General features: G+C 43.8%; 2 protein-coding genes across 13 annotated transcripts in view; both read left to right on the forward strand.

The window, feature by feature from the left end:
• PIP5K1B (phosphatidylinositol-4-phosphate 5-kinase type 1 beta) overlaps positions 1 to 14,605 on the forward strand; it is a 315,659-nt gene that overhangs the window by 71,748 nt on the left and 229,306 nt on the right. The gene's annotated exons all lie outside the window — the stretch shown is intronic.
• PABIR1 (PP2A Aalpha (PPP2R1A) and B55A (PPP2R2A) interacting phosphatase regulator 1) lies at positions 8,615 to 14,176 on the forward strand. Its single transcript, XM_049633523.1, has one exon. The coding sequence runs from the start codon at positions 8,845 to 8,847 to the stop codon at positions 9,706 to 9,708; it is 864 nt and encodes a 287-aa protein (XP_049489480.1). The 5' UTR covers positions 8,615 to 8,844; the 3' UTR covers positions 9,709 to 14,176.

Here is a 14,605-nt window from a genome sequence, read left to right on the forward strand (position 1 = left end):
AAATGAGCTGGTGTAAAACTGGAGAAATCTGAGCACCCCTGCCCTTAATACTTGTTCTTTTTGCTACGTTTACTTGTCCTCTTACCCTTAAAGGACTGTGGGTACAAAGAAAAGAATAAATCATAGACGTCCCTCTGTGTCAGAGAGGTTAAGGGACTCTTGGCTACACATTGGTCACCTTCTAAAGCCAAAAAAAAAAAAAAAAAAAAAAAAAGTGGCCCTGAATCATGTTGCTTCTCAGCCTCTAAGTCTGGTTTCCACCTTCTTTGGAACATTCGACCTGCTCCTCAGAACATGCCTACGGAGGTCAGCCACCTGGAGGGAAAGACACATCTAGAGGAATGGTGACTCCTGCAAACTTCTTGAACCTTTCTGCAGTTCCTTCCCCTGTACTTCTTTCTGCTTGTTTTGTCCGAAAGAGGCCGTGTTCAACCTGTTTGTCGGGCATCGCCAAATATGTGTCCCTGCACAGCTTATTATATGCCAGGAAGGACAGTAGCATGACAGCAGTAATTCAAAACAGGGTTTAAAATGAATAAATAAGAATAAGCCACTGGGATTAGTCGCCATTGAAAAGTTGAGAGCGACCAGGGAGGGTAGCCGCAGCCTCTGGGGATTAACAAATGGCTTGCTGTAGGAAATAGTATTCACTGATCCGGCCGCATTTTTACTTTTTAACTTACTGACGGCCTTTCTACCGCCCTGGGATCTGTCTCTTCTCAGACCCAGTAAAAGTCTTAGAAAGGAGGTTTATTCTTATTTCTCCTTGTCAGAAACTGTCAACCTGACCGATGATGAACCTTAACATTCATACTTTTTTAAACCACAGAAAACGTCTTTTTCTATAAATGACGACAATCTCAGGGAAGAAGCCAAAGAGAATTTTCTTGCACAGAACCAAACTAAAAGGTGACAAAAAAAAAAAAAAAGGGAGCCTTCTGGTGAGAGGGATGGAAAAGTGGGGAGGACCACTTCGTGATCATGGCACTGAGGATTGTAATAGAGAGGAACCCGTTGGTACAGGGCTTTTACTGTTTTTAAGGCCTAGTATAGACCTCATGCCTTTGATCCTTACAAAGAGGTTGTGTCCCCACTTCATAGATGAGACAAGTGAGGCCCAGAGAGGTTGAATACTTGCCCAAGGTCATAGAACTACAAGTATAGTAGTCCGACTCCAGATTTGGCACTTTTTCCCTGTGGTCGCGCTATGTACTGATTTGTCGCGCCTTTCTGGAGGCTTCTGAGACACGCAACTGGAAGGCCCAAGTGTGTAAACCCAACTAGATTTGTAGCCTTTGTGTGTTTTGCAGCGAACTTTATACACGATCTATAAAGCCTTGAATTATTGTTTCCTTCTTGCCAGATGGATCACTCCTGCGAGTGAAAGCTAGCAGACAGGCAGAGAGAAGCGTATAGCCACAGAAAGGTATACCCGTGCTGGCCTTGGCTTACAGTCTAGAAGTCTGGCCAAAGTGAAGGCACTGAAAAATGGATGCTGCCTAAAACACATAAAACCAGTGAGGGACAAGTGACATCAACTCCTTTTTCTCTTCTATTGCAAGACTTAAGGTGGTAGAGTGTGGGGGCTGGATGGCTCTTTGTAATATCTTCCTTGATGTTCTCCTTTGGGAAAACTGAACAAAATAACTACAATTCACATTTACTTCTTTACTTGAACTTTGCTGAGGGTCTAGTCTATGAGACTTCTTCCATTAGGGCTTTGAGGCCCCTTTATACCATTTGGCCCGTGTGCATATGATGGGCCTTGCTCTGTGTGAGTGTTCTGATGGCTTTCAGTGGTTATGAAAAATAAAACGCAAGAGTGGTTTTAATGTCCACTGGTAAACTTCTGCTCTGATTTTCTTTTTAATTTTTTTTAATGTTTATTTTTCTTTGAGAGAGAGAGACAGAGCACGATCGGGGAAAGGGCAGAGAAAGGGGGAGACACAGAATCCGAAGCAAGCTCCGGGCTCTGAGCTGTGAGCACAGAGCCGGACACGGGGCTCGAACCCATGAACCTCAAGGTCATGACCTGAGTTGAAGTCGGATGCTTAACCAACTGAGCCACCCAGGTGCCCTGACTGCTCTGATTTTCTAATCCTTGCTGTCACTTTAAAGTTTTTTTTTTTTTTTAAGTTTATTTATTTATTTTTGAGAGAAAGAGAGAGAGAGAGTGAGCAGGGGAGGGTCAGGGAGAGAGGGAAAGAGAGAGGATGCCAAGCAGGCTGGAACTCATGAGCCACTAGATCATGACCTGGGCCAAAATCAAGAGCCAGCCTACTTCGCATACTCTCAGTAATTAGAGATGGAATGGTTGATCAGTTTCTGATGTCATCTTGTGTTTATTTTTCTTTCATAAGGATAACTAAATAAGTTCCTTGTGGTCAAAATCATGTCCTTAAATACAGTTCTCATTCTTGCCATAGAGGAGGACAGCCCCTGCCAATTTCCTGGACTCCGTTTACTTTGACCATTCTATCTCATGAATTCAGGTAGGGGGGGTATCACAGAGCTGACTTTGAACAAACACACAGTTGAGAAAGTCCAAGGCTATGAAATGGGCTTCGTTTCCTCCTTCCTGCTTTCTTAGAAATGACCAGCTTTGAGGGCACTGTGGGAACAGGATCACGGAGAGGCAGCGGTTGTGTTGATGATCCGTAACCAGTTTCAGACAGGTATCCAGTGCTTACGTGAGGCTGCTAGTGTTTATGACCCCAGTGAAACGTAGCTTGAGGAGTGGGTGTATGTGTGTGGGGGGGGGGGGGCGGTGCATGTGTGTCTTTGTCCATTCTTCTGGCTGGCAAGGCCGGCTGGCTGTTCTTAGGCTGATACTGTTGTGTGTCAGAGAGATTTGGAAGAGATTCTAGTTTAGACTCGTGATTAGTGTGTGAACAGAATATCTTCCTTTCAATTGAAATACATTCTTACTTTCTTCCACCCTCCACTTAGATTTCAGCTTCCCATTCTCTTCCTCTGCATCGGTAACATTTTGAGGTCGATGATTCCTGATTCCTTATACAGTACAGTGTATACATTTCAAGTACTGAGTTTAATGAATTTTCACATGTGTATATACCTCTGTAACCAGCACCCATATCAGGAAATGGAACACTTCCTTGTGCCCCTCTCCATCAGTTGTCCCAAAGGTAACCAATATGTTGACCTTCTACCACTAGAGATGGATTTGGGCTGTTCTTGAACGTCATAAAAATGGAATCACAGAGGATTTGTTCCTTTGTGTTTGGTTTCTTCCATGAGGTATCATCCTGTAACTCACTCATGTTGTTAAATAAATAATTCCATTGTATAACTTGATTCACCCATTTGACCGTTTATGGATATGTGGGTTGTTCCCAATTAGGTGCTTTTACAAATAATAATGCAAGGAACATTCGTGTACATGTCTTTAGGAGACGTAAGCATGCATTTCTCTGGGGTATATACCCAGGAGTGGAGTTGCTCAACCACAGGGCAGACATATATTTCCTTCTGGTAGACACTGCCAGCATTTTTCCTAAGTTGTTGAACTAGTGGACACTGCTGAGTTTCTATACTTTGAAAGTCAAGTTTTCCTCTGCAGTATTTTTTTTCTGGGTTGGTGATGCTAGTAACTGTTGAGATATATGTAGTAACTGTTGAGATATTTGCTAGTAGATGTTGAGATATTTGTCATTCCATCTAAGAGTATACATATAGGGGCACCTGGGTGGCTCATTCAATTGAGCGTCCCACTCTTGACTTTGGCTCAGGCCATGATCTCATAGTTCGTGGGCTCGAGCCCCGCTTATGGCTCTGCACTGACCACAGAGCCTGCTTGGGATTCTCTCTCTCCCTTTGTTCCTCTCCCCAACTCATATGCACTTCCTCCCTCCCTTCCTCCTTCCCTCTCTCTCCCTCTCACCAAAAATAAAAAAATAATAAATAAAAGCATGTACACACACACGTTTGTATTTTAAATTCATTCAGTATGGATCCAGAGGTAGGTATTTGCCTTGCCATATGCTTGGGGCTTAATAGTGAAAAGCTGCCCCTAGGAATTAAAAGGAAATTATCTGTTAGTTTAAGAACATACAATATTAATCACAATAAAATTTAACTATTGAATAGAAATCTGCTTTTATGACTCAGGAGTGAGCATGAATATCAACTATGTACGTGTAGTATTTAATTCATACCAGAGTGAAACCAGAAGGATGAATTGACTCAGGGACAGTCTCCTGAATCCTGCCTCTGGCATTATTCATTTGCAGCGGGCTGAATTGCATTTTATGGCGGCTGTTTTCTCTCATTTATCCCTTTGAGAGGAAGCAGTAACTAAATATATTAAACACTGCTTGGAGTCCTCAGCACTGAGCATTTTAATTCTATCAAGAGTGTATCAGCATATGATTGAAAAAGAATGGAAACTTAGGGCTTCAGTTTCTCAGTTCACCTAACCGTTAGTTCAAGAGATCAACCTGTGTGGTCTGGAGGGCACTTTAATAATAATGTCGATAAAAGAAAACAAATTGTCCAAGTAAGTACTCAGAATCAGTGTAAAAAAGGGGTGCGTGGGTAGCTCAGTCAGTTGAGCATGTGACTTTGGCTCAGGTCATGATCTTGCAGTTCTTGAGTTCGAGCCCCGCTTCAAGGCTGTATGCTCACAGCTCAGAGCCTGGAGCCTGCTTTGGATTCTGTGTCTCCCTCTCTCTCTGCTCCTCCCCCACTCATGCGCTGTCTCTCTCTCTCAAAAATAGATAAACATTATCTTTTCTGTGTAGAAAAGGCTGCTAAGCTGGAGTTTCAAATAATAGAACTTTCTTCCATTTCAATGGAGCTGTACTAGGCCATTCAGTCATTCATCATTCATTCACACAGGGATTCACAACTACTCTTGAGTCCTACGTACTAGGCCCTGTTCTAGGTACTAGGCATACAGTGGGAAATAAAGCGAAGGCCTTGTTTTTGTGGTTGTGGAGCTGATCTTCTCGAGGACAAGAGGCAAGAAAACAATATATGCAAATATGTCATTTGGTGCTCTAGAGGAAAATACAGACCACGTAAGGGGTATGGGAATGAGTGTAGGTTTGGTGTTGGGCACCGCTGTTGCTATTTATAAGGGACGGTCAGGGAAAGCCTCTAAATGACATTTGTGCCGACACCTGAAGGGATTGACGTCCACTGGAAGAAGAGTAAGCCAGGAGGAGTGGGGAGCCTGCCTAGTGGGCTGAAAGACAGTAAGGGACCTCTGCAGTTGGAGGAAAGGCAGTGAGGGGGGCAGTATTTGGAGGCGGGGTCAGAGGGACAGCAGAGACCCACATCACATAGAGTTCTACAGACCGTTGTAAGGACATTGGCTTTTTCTCTGAATGAGAACTCACTGAAGGGTTCTCTTCAAGTCTTCCCTTGAGGATTACCTTGAACACTGGTTGGAGAATGGACTATAGAGACAGGGATGGGAACAAAGAAATGAGTAAAGATAGCTGGTAAGTGTATTCAGGCAGGAACCAAAGGGCACAGGTGGTCGATTTTGTGCATTTACCACCATCTCTTTGCTTTACTGGTAAAGATTATTGTACTTGTCCAGATAAGGATGAACACAGTGTTGGCACATTTGAGCCACGTTAGGAATACTTTAATAATACGCAAATTAGCAATATGCCGTGGCTCTTGGGAAGTTCTGTCGTTAATGCTTTTTTCTATTTATCCAATAGCAGTGTCCTTCTGAAAGGTCTTCCTCTCGTCTCTCCTGTTTTTATTTAATGTTGTACCATTCTTTGAGCCACTCACGCTCAAACTTGTCACCTGTGACGTCTCTCTCCATAGTCTACAAACACAGGGGGTCAGATACTGTTGTTACCTGCGTATCTTTCAAACCCATATCCTGTTTCTGCCATTCCCAACTTGAGTTTAGACCCTCCTTTTCACCTGTCTTTCAAACCCATATCCTGTTTCTCCCATTCCCAACTTGAGTTTAGACCCTCCTTTTCATCTCACAGCTGGCCGTCAGATTCCCCTTGTCCACTCCGTGGAAAGGGTAGCAAAAACAATGCAGGGTTTGAAGCGGCATCTTGATTCAGATTGGGCCATCCTGGTTCTTCCACGTACCTCTTGGGCATTTTGCAATTTTTGAACCTCAGTTGTCCCTCTACAGAATGAGCATAACAGTGTCTAATTGGTAGGATCGCAGTGAGGATTACGGGGGACTGTGGACTGTTGAGAGTGCCCGGCAGGTCCGAGGAGTGGATTCTTTCCGCTTCCATCCTTCCAGCTGGCTCCATCCTTGAGCTGCCTGGCAGGGCCCAAAGCGTAGGTCTCATTGTCTTGCCTCTTGCCAGAAACCTTTCGTGGTTTCCTTTTGCCTCACAGGTTAAATATGGGCCCTTTTGCCTGACATTCAGAGCCCCGGTTCTCTCCCCATGACTTCCGTTTCCGACTTTGCCCCCATTACGGTTCTTCTCCGTGTATTTCATGTAGAGCAAATTCACCATTTTTATTATCATGCTGTCACTTCTGTATGAGAACATCTTCACTCTGTTACCCTGTCTTGGGTCCTGTTGTCTTCACAGAGCTCACAATTGGAAGTGGCTTGTCTCAGTCCTAAAACATCACTGCACTTGGAGGAGTCAGTGTGGTACCCCAGCTCTGGAGCCAGAAAAGCCAGATGCTTCTGTGTACTGTCATCCTGGGGATGTTGCTTAATTTCTGCATCTCGATTACCCTTGCAAAATGAGGACAATAATACCTCCTTGCTAGGGTTGTGGTGAGGACTAAGCAAGGGGCTACATGTGAAGCAGTCTGAATAGTGTCTGACACTTGGGAAGCTTAAGTCAGTTTCTATACAATTACAGGCATGAATAGCCAACATTATTGTATCATTAGGACCTGTATGTTATAGGGAACTCAAAATAAAAGCATTTTGACATACAGTGGAGAAAGAGGCATGGACTAGGAACCAGAAGCCCTGGATTCTAGTACTGGTTCCCATTACGAAATAAGCTGTGTGATGGCTAGTATGTCACTTAGCCTCTCTGGACCTTACATTCTTCAGCCGCAGAAAGAGAAGGATGAACAAAAATCTCTAAGCTTCCTTTCAGTTCAGATAGCCACATGGATATCTGATAGCCACCTGCAATTCAAATCGACCAAAACGGAACTCTTAATTTCCACTTTTTGAAACACACTCCCTCCTTATCTCTGTAAATGAATGATACTACCATCTATCAGTGTAAGAAACCTGTGGGTTGCCTTTGAATTGTCTGTTGCTTTCATCATCTACATCTAATCTATCTGCCTATCCTTTTGGTTCTACTTCCAAAACGGATCTTGGTTCCATCCCTCCGCTGCCTTTCTGCTTCCACTCTTGCCCCCTTTCAGCCTCATTCCCACTGAGCCAAAGCGATATTTAAAACCTCAACCAGATAATAGCACTCTTCTGCTTTAAAGTCCCCGGTGGCTTTTCATTGTACTTAGGATGAGATCCAAACTCTTGTATGTCCTCCCACCACTCTCCCTCTTGTGCTTCAGCTGCCGTTTTCTCTTTTCCTGCCAGCTCCCCAAACTCACGTCTGCCTTGGGCTTTGCTGCTTTCTGTGCTTAGAATATTCATCCCCCAGATGTGGACGCAACTTGTTTCTTGGATTTAGATCTCCGCTCTAATTGCCCCCCTCCCGCTAGTGCCTTATCACACCATCCTGTGTTTTCCTGAGGTTTACCACTATCTGAAAATAGCTTATTTATCTCTCTCTGTCTTCGGTAGAAATGAAACGCCTTCATAGTAGGGCCTTTTTCCTAGCAGTGCTTCGTACATAGTAAGAATGCAAAATAAAAATACATGAAGGAGTAAGTATAAACCCATTTTTAAGGAGCTATCACAGTTCATATTAAGCGAAGGATTGTGTTTGTAGTTTTCCAGTGTGAAAACTTTCCCTTCGTTTAATCTCTCCTACTGAATGAAGATTACTGGGCACACATGCGTGTGCTAGAAATAGGACCGTGAAACAGTGTAACGACACATTGGTTTCTTCCCCTGACCTAAATGGCTCTCCAATTTACCATTCTCTCCATCTCCTCTCTCACACTAACACCTTACTGCAAATACCATCTTCTGTGGCCTAGAGGACTGCCTCCCCTCCGGTCTTTTTCCTGTAGGTTCTAATCTCCCAGCCATCCGGACTGCAGACAGCAGCCGGCGAGCTTTGCAGTCGTTGCCGTACCCTTGCTTGAAATTTGAAAACCGAAGTTTTCCATTGTTCTCGGGATAAAGGCCAGAATCCGCCCTGGTCCGCTACGTCCTGTGAGGCCGGCCCTCGGTCTCCACCGCAGCCCACGCTCCCTCCCTCCCCTCCTGGTTCCCGCCTGCCACCAAGCTGGTACGGCTTCCTGGACGGGTTCACTACCCAGCACCCATGTTGTCTCCTTCGGAACTCAGGATATTGTCCCTTCCTCGGGGAAGCCCTCCCTGGTGAGGCCAAGCTCCACTCCCCCTCATGCAGCCCCCTGTCATCCACGACGTCTCTTTCAGTGCTCTGGTTTTATAAGCGCACACTCTGGAATACGGTAGCCTTGTAAACACGCGTAGCCGCGAGCTCGCAGCTCAATAGCTAATTGCGGAAGAAACGTACTGAATAGTCGCCCGGCCGGTCCTCGCCCCTCCCCCTAGGGCTGCGCTGAGGCTGTTACGCATTAAGCCGGCGCCGCGGGGAGAGGAATCTCACCGCGCCTGCGCGAAAGGGCACGCATGCGCAAAAGAACGAGCCCGCTGACAGATTTGCGGCGGCAGCGGCGGCGACGGCCCTGGCCCTGGACTGCGGGGAATGGGAGTCCTAGGTCTCTGAGCGCCGCCCCCGCCTCCCTGCCCCCGACATGGCTCAGGAGAAGATGGAGCTAGACCTGGAGCTGCCTCCGGGTACTGGCGGGAGCCCGGCGGAGGGCGGCGGCACTAGCGCCGGCGGGGGCCTCAGGAGGTCTAACAGCGCCCCCCTGATCCACGGCCTCAGTGACACTTCGCCGGTGTTCCAGGCCGAGGCGCCGAGCGCCAGGCGGAACAGCACAACGTTCCCGAACCGCCACGGCCTGCTGCTGCCGGCCTCCCCCGTCCGCATGCACAGCAGCCGCCTGCACCAGATCAAACAGGAGGAAGGCATGGACTTGATCAACCGAGAGACGGTCCACGAGCGCGAGGTGCAGAACGCAATGCAGATAAGCCACTCCTGGGAGGAAAGTTTCAGCCTGAGTGACAACGATGTGGAGAAGTCCGCCTCCCCGAAGCGCATCGATTTCATTCCGGTGTCACCAGCACCGTCACCCACCCGGGGGATCGGGAAGCAGTGTTTCTCACCATCCTTGCAAAGTTTTGTGAGTAGCAATGGATTGCCTCCAAGTCCTATTCCCAGCCCAACGACTCGATTTACCACCCGGAGAAGCCAGAGTCCCATCAACTGCATTAGACCAAGCGTTCTTGGACCATTGAAAAGAAAATGTGAAATGGAAACTGAGTATCAGCCAAAGAGATTTTTCCAGGGCATCACCAACATGCTTTCTTCTGACGTTGCACAGCTGTCAGATCCCGGTGTGTGTGTATCTTCCGATACCCTTGATGGAAACAGTAGCAGTGCCGGATCTTCTTGTAACTCACCAGCGAAAGTCAGCACTACCACCGACTCTCCTGTGTCGCCTGCCCAAGCGGCCTCTCCATTTATTCCAGTAGATGAACTTTCATCTAAGTGATTCACCCACCCATCTGAGACTCGGGGTGTGTTTTTTTTGCAATGGAGAGAAAAATCAAGTTGGAGCAAGCACTGAACTTTGTCAATTAATTTGAGGCTCTTTCCTATCTGACCCTTTTCCTTTTTTTGGAATTTCCTGAAATGTTGTTATTCTAGAGAACTTTTATGTCAGGTTCCTGCGGGATGCCCTTGAATTCAGTGTAGTAATATTTTCAGACGTTTTCCCAATAAGTGTGTTGAAGCATACGTCTTTATGCTGCTAATATGTTTAAATACATATGTTATCCCTTGATTTTTTAAAATAATTGAGAGCTCTATTTATTTATGGGATTATTAAGTTCTGATGCAAATATAAATGTTGAATTAATCAGCATAGTAAACTGATGTTTTAGAATTCCATATTTCATGCCCACACTAATTTTTAATATTACTTTTCAGTGATTGCCGATTTCTATTTGAAGAATAACTTACGTATTTACAGCAGTTTTTTAAAAAGAATGTTAGTTATAACACATCAACCCAGTGGTTGTCTCTTTTACCCAGGAGTCCTTGCATATTTAATTTTCTGGGTACATAAGTGGCTGGGAGGGGGAATGATGAGCAAAATATAAAAGCTTGCAACAAGTCTTTTAAAATTATAAAATAGTAAACATTTAAGAAAAGCATTTTCTAATGAAATTTTAATGGAAATTCTAATTAGTCATGCAAATGTCGCTACAGAAAAGTTAAAAAAAAAAAATTTTTTTTTTTTTTTTTAGACCAGAAAGTGCATTCTCTCGGGTATAATCCTGAAGTGACACGGGCCAGTGCCTTGCAGTCTCAGCCCACTGTACATAGGCTGAGACCAGGTTCTTTGTACCACTGCAAACTTAAAAGTTTTTCAAACATAGAAAACGTGGGAAGCTCTGTTGGACTTCACCAGGGCCCCCAGGCAGATAAAAGTCTCTCATTGATTGACACGCTTTAAAATATCCAGTTGTGCCTCAGTGAAAATCCTTGCCACCAAGGAGCCAGAGCAACTTTTGGCCACCTTTCTGTCCTGCCCATCTGTCACCTTCCGGGTTTTCCCTGGCTCGGGAGGGAAGCAGCTGTTTCCTTGCCAACAGGTCCTTCCCCCCCACCTCCCAACGAACTAGGGCATCATCGGTTAGACAGAGGTACAGTGTAACTTGGATTTCTGACAGTGAGCAACCACAGAACTGTGGGGTCATGTCAGGAACCTCTAGTTAAAGCTGTAGCTGGAGTCGACTGCCTTGGGATTGCCGACTGATTCAGGGTCAGTGATGTGCAAGAGAAAAATCAGTGGAGAGTCACGTAGGTAAATCATTGCTTAACTTAGGTTTCGTTTAGGTAGAGTTCTGAAATGTTCTTTTCCTTGCCTTGTTACAACTAAGACAAAATACGGAAATATTTAATAACAAACGTTTCTATATTATACTTCCTATATCTTCCTTTACTGGATAGATAGAAAGAATGGCAGCAAAAGGGGAAGGGGAAAAAATAAAAGAGAGACCAATACAAAAAGCTCCGACTTTCTTTAAGTTAACTGCTTACAGAGACTTTTAACGATTGTGTGGAATTTTTACAGCTATGAGAATAAATGGAACTGGTCAACTTTTGAAAGTTGCCTTAAGAATTCAGTGAAATTATGTCAAGGGTAAGATTGTTTATATAGGCTTAAAATTCTCTGTTCTGGGTAATAGTTCACATGCTTCAGTCTTGATCTTGTTCCTCAAATTCAAACCTATATATCCAACTTCCTGTTGGGTACCTTAACCTGCTTCCAGAGGTACTTTAACCTCAGCATCTCCAAAACAGAATTTATCATCTTCTCATTGAACCTGTTCTTGAATTACCTAAATTGATGTCCTCACTCTCTGATTTTCTAAACTAGAAACCATGAGAAGCATTTTTGACTTTCCCTTTTTCCTGTCACATCCAGCTTAATCACTTAAGTTCTGTCTACTGAAATGCATCTCCAGCCTCTCCTCTTCTCTATTTCTTTTGCCTCTGATTGAGTTTATGTTCCAGCCTAAGGTGGTCTCCTCACCCATTTTCTCACCCTCCTTTTGACCCAGTCTCCACACGGCCTCCGAAGTGATCTTTGTCAAGTAGAAAACTTGCTTTGTTTTCACCTTCCTGCTTGAAAACTTCCTTTGCTTCCCCATTTCCCACAGTTTAGGGAATGCTTTCTCTAGCCTGGCATGTAATAAGGTCCTTCATGAACTGGCCATCCTGGAAAACCACTGTACAACTCTGCTTATCCTATCCCAATACACATCCTTCTCACTCTGCAAACACTAGACTACTTGATGGCCCTTAAATATGCCATGTACTTTCATGTGTTCGTGCCTTTGGATGGATTGTTCCTTCTCTTTAAAATGCCATTCCTATCCTTTTCAGCCAGGCAAATGCTTTGGTTCTTTTTATTGCCTGTTAATTTTAACTATGAAAGAATGTATACCTGCTGATTATAAAAATATTTAAACAATGCAGTTATCTGTGGAGTAAAAAAATGAAAGTCTGCCGTTTACTATGTAAAATTCATCTTCCCTTCCCCTAGGTAATTTCTGTTAATTCAGTATATATTGTATAAGGTGTTTTACTCCTCATTTCCACGTATATCTGTATATAAATTCAGGAAACCAACATGTCATTGACATCTCTTTTCCTTTCTTTCCTCCTGTCTTCACCAAGTCTTAACTGATTTTCTCTTCCAGAATCTGTCACCTTGTCTTTTTCTAAACTGCCACCCTGACCTAGGCTTCCATCATTTTCCTCTTAGACTTCCAAAGTAGCCTCCTAATTCCCACTTGTCCCTGCACCACTCACTCTGGTTGGCTATCCATTCGTTCTCCATACAGCAAGCAACTACAGTAATCCTTTTAAAATTGCACATGTGATCCTTCCATCCCCTAGCTTAAAGCTTTTCATTTGCTTCCTGGTGTACCAAATTGTATTGATTCTGGCCCAGGAGGCCCTAAGGGATCTGACCCTTGGTGCTCTGTCCCCTTGTTTTCTGTACCCCATTCTCACTGGCCTGCTTTCTTGTTAAAGACAGCATCTTCTCTGCTATTTTATGGTCCTTTTGCCAGATCGTTTTTTCTGAAAGTATAGGGAAACCTTTATTTCTCTAAGCTTATTTTTCTATATGGTTGGTAAATTTTAAATCAGATGTAGCTGTAAGAGTTTATAGAGACCATTTACATTATCACATTCTTGTTCGTAACGTTAGTCATCACTTTGTAAAATGTGAGGACTTAGCTCATGTAAGAATTATCCTTCAAAGAAACATGTTTAAGGTATTAGTATTGCTGTGCTATAAACTTTGTGCTCCAAGTCCCAAAGCACCTATCAACATTTAGTTAAAGTTCAGTCTTATGTAAGAAACGTCTATGGTATAGTTCCCTTTATTATATTTGTGAAAAACAATGAAAATGGAAAAAATAATGAACGGTCACCAAATACGTAGATGTTGGGTGTCCCAACCTATAAACATACTTAAAAGATTGCTTATAATCAAGAATAATCTGTATCACGTTGTGTCCCAGTGATTCACGTTTATTACGTTAGGTCAACAGGTCACACTCCTACAGCAAGAGACCACTCTTAGATATTTGGCAGTAAGGTGGGGGAAAGTGTCAAGGCTTATAAGGGAAACAGAATTAGGGATTTTTTTTTTTTTTTTTTTTTTTTGTATAGCCATGTTTATAGAGGAGTAGGAAACGTTTGAAGATCCAAGAGAGAGGTGGGAGACGGGAATAGTTGCCAGAACAACAAACCAAGGAAGATGTAACTTCTATTTCCTGAGTAGCCTCAGCAAATAGAAGAAGGGGTTGGCCTGAGAAAGGAGGTCTGAAGGCAGAAAGAAGAGCAGAAAGGCTAGGCAAAGATACCAGTACCTGCCGAATTGATTTGCTCTTGCAGAAGTTTATGGGTGGGGAAGAAGGTATCTGAAAAGTAGAAAGAACTTGTATCTGATTGCTTCTTTTTTTCCAATTATCAGGTAGTCTAGGATATTCAGGGGCGGGCGGGAGTAGATTCAGAAGCTTGAGCAAAGGAAAGATTTAATGTTGCCTCTGTGAAATTCCATAAAGCAGTGACTTAAGGTCAAGAGGAAGGTTTATGAGGCCACATTGGATGGCTGGTTGCAGTTGGATGGCAGGTGCAAAAGAAATGGGTTGGATTGACCTAGGTTTGGGCATTGGTTAAGTAGATCTGGGTTGAGTCCAGTGTTTGAAGCAATTAAAGCTTCTGCTAAAAGTGTAGCTGAATTGCTGGCTGGGGCCTTGAGGATGGTAAGAGAAGTCAGCAGTGGGTGATGGATGAGGCCCCTCTCTTCACGGCCTTGCTTACGATCAGCCATGGCAGTGCACACAGAGAATCGGACCTCACTGCATAACTCTCGCTTCAGCTTTGCCCGTATTTTTCACGGCTCGTTTTGTTTTGTTAGAGAATCGATCCTAAATCAGCAAGGCTTGAGTTGCACTTACAAAAATAAATAAATAAACCATTTAAGTCACATTGCTCACTGTAGCCAGGCCGGTTCTTTATTCCTCCCCTAACTTGGCATCCAAGTAGAAAATTTTCTTAAAAGCTGAAATGACATATATACATATATATATATATATATATATATATATACACACATATAAATATATATGTCACACACACACATAAATATATATATATGTGTGTGTATATATATATCTACACACACACACAAAATTGTATATAAGGTACTTGCTATGTGGCAGGCACTATTCTAGGTACTAAACAAATCTATTTCATTTACTCCTTATCACTATCATCTGAGATAAATGCTGTTATCCTCGTTTTACAAATGAGGAAGAGAGGTTAGCGCTCAGGTTTCTAAATGTGGGGGGTAGGCAGCGTAT

The sequence above is a fragment of the Panthera uncia genome, chromosome D4 (assembly GCF_023721935.1).
Source record: "Panthera uncia isolate 11264 chromosome D4, Puncia_PCG_1.0, whole genome shotgun sequence".
Taxonomy (NCBI): domain Eukaryota; kingdom Metazoa; phylum Chordata; class Mammalia; order Carnivora; family Felidae; genus Panthera; species Panthera uncia.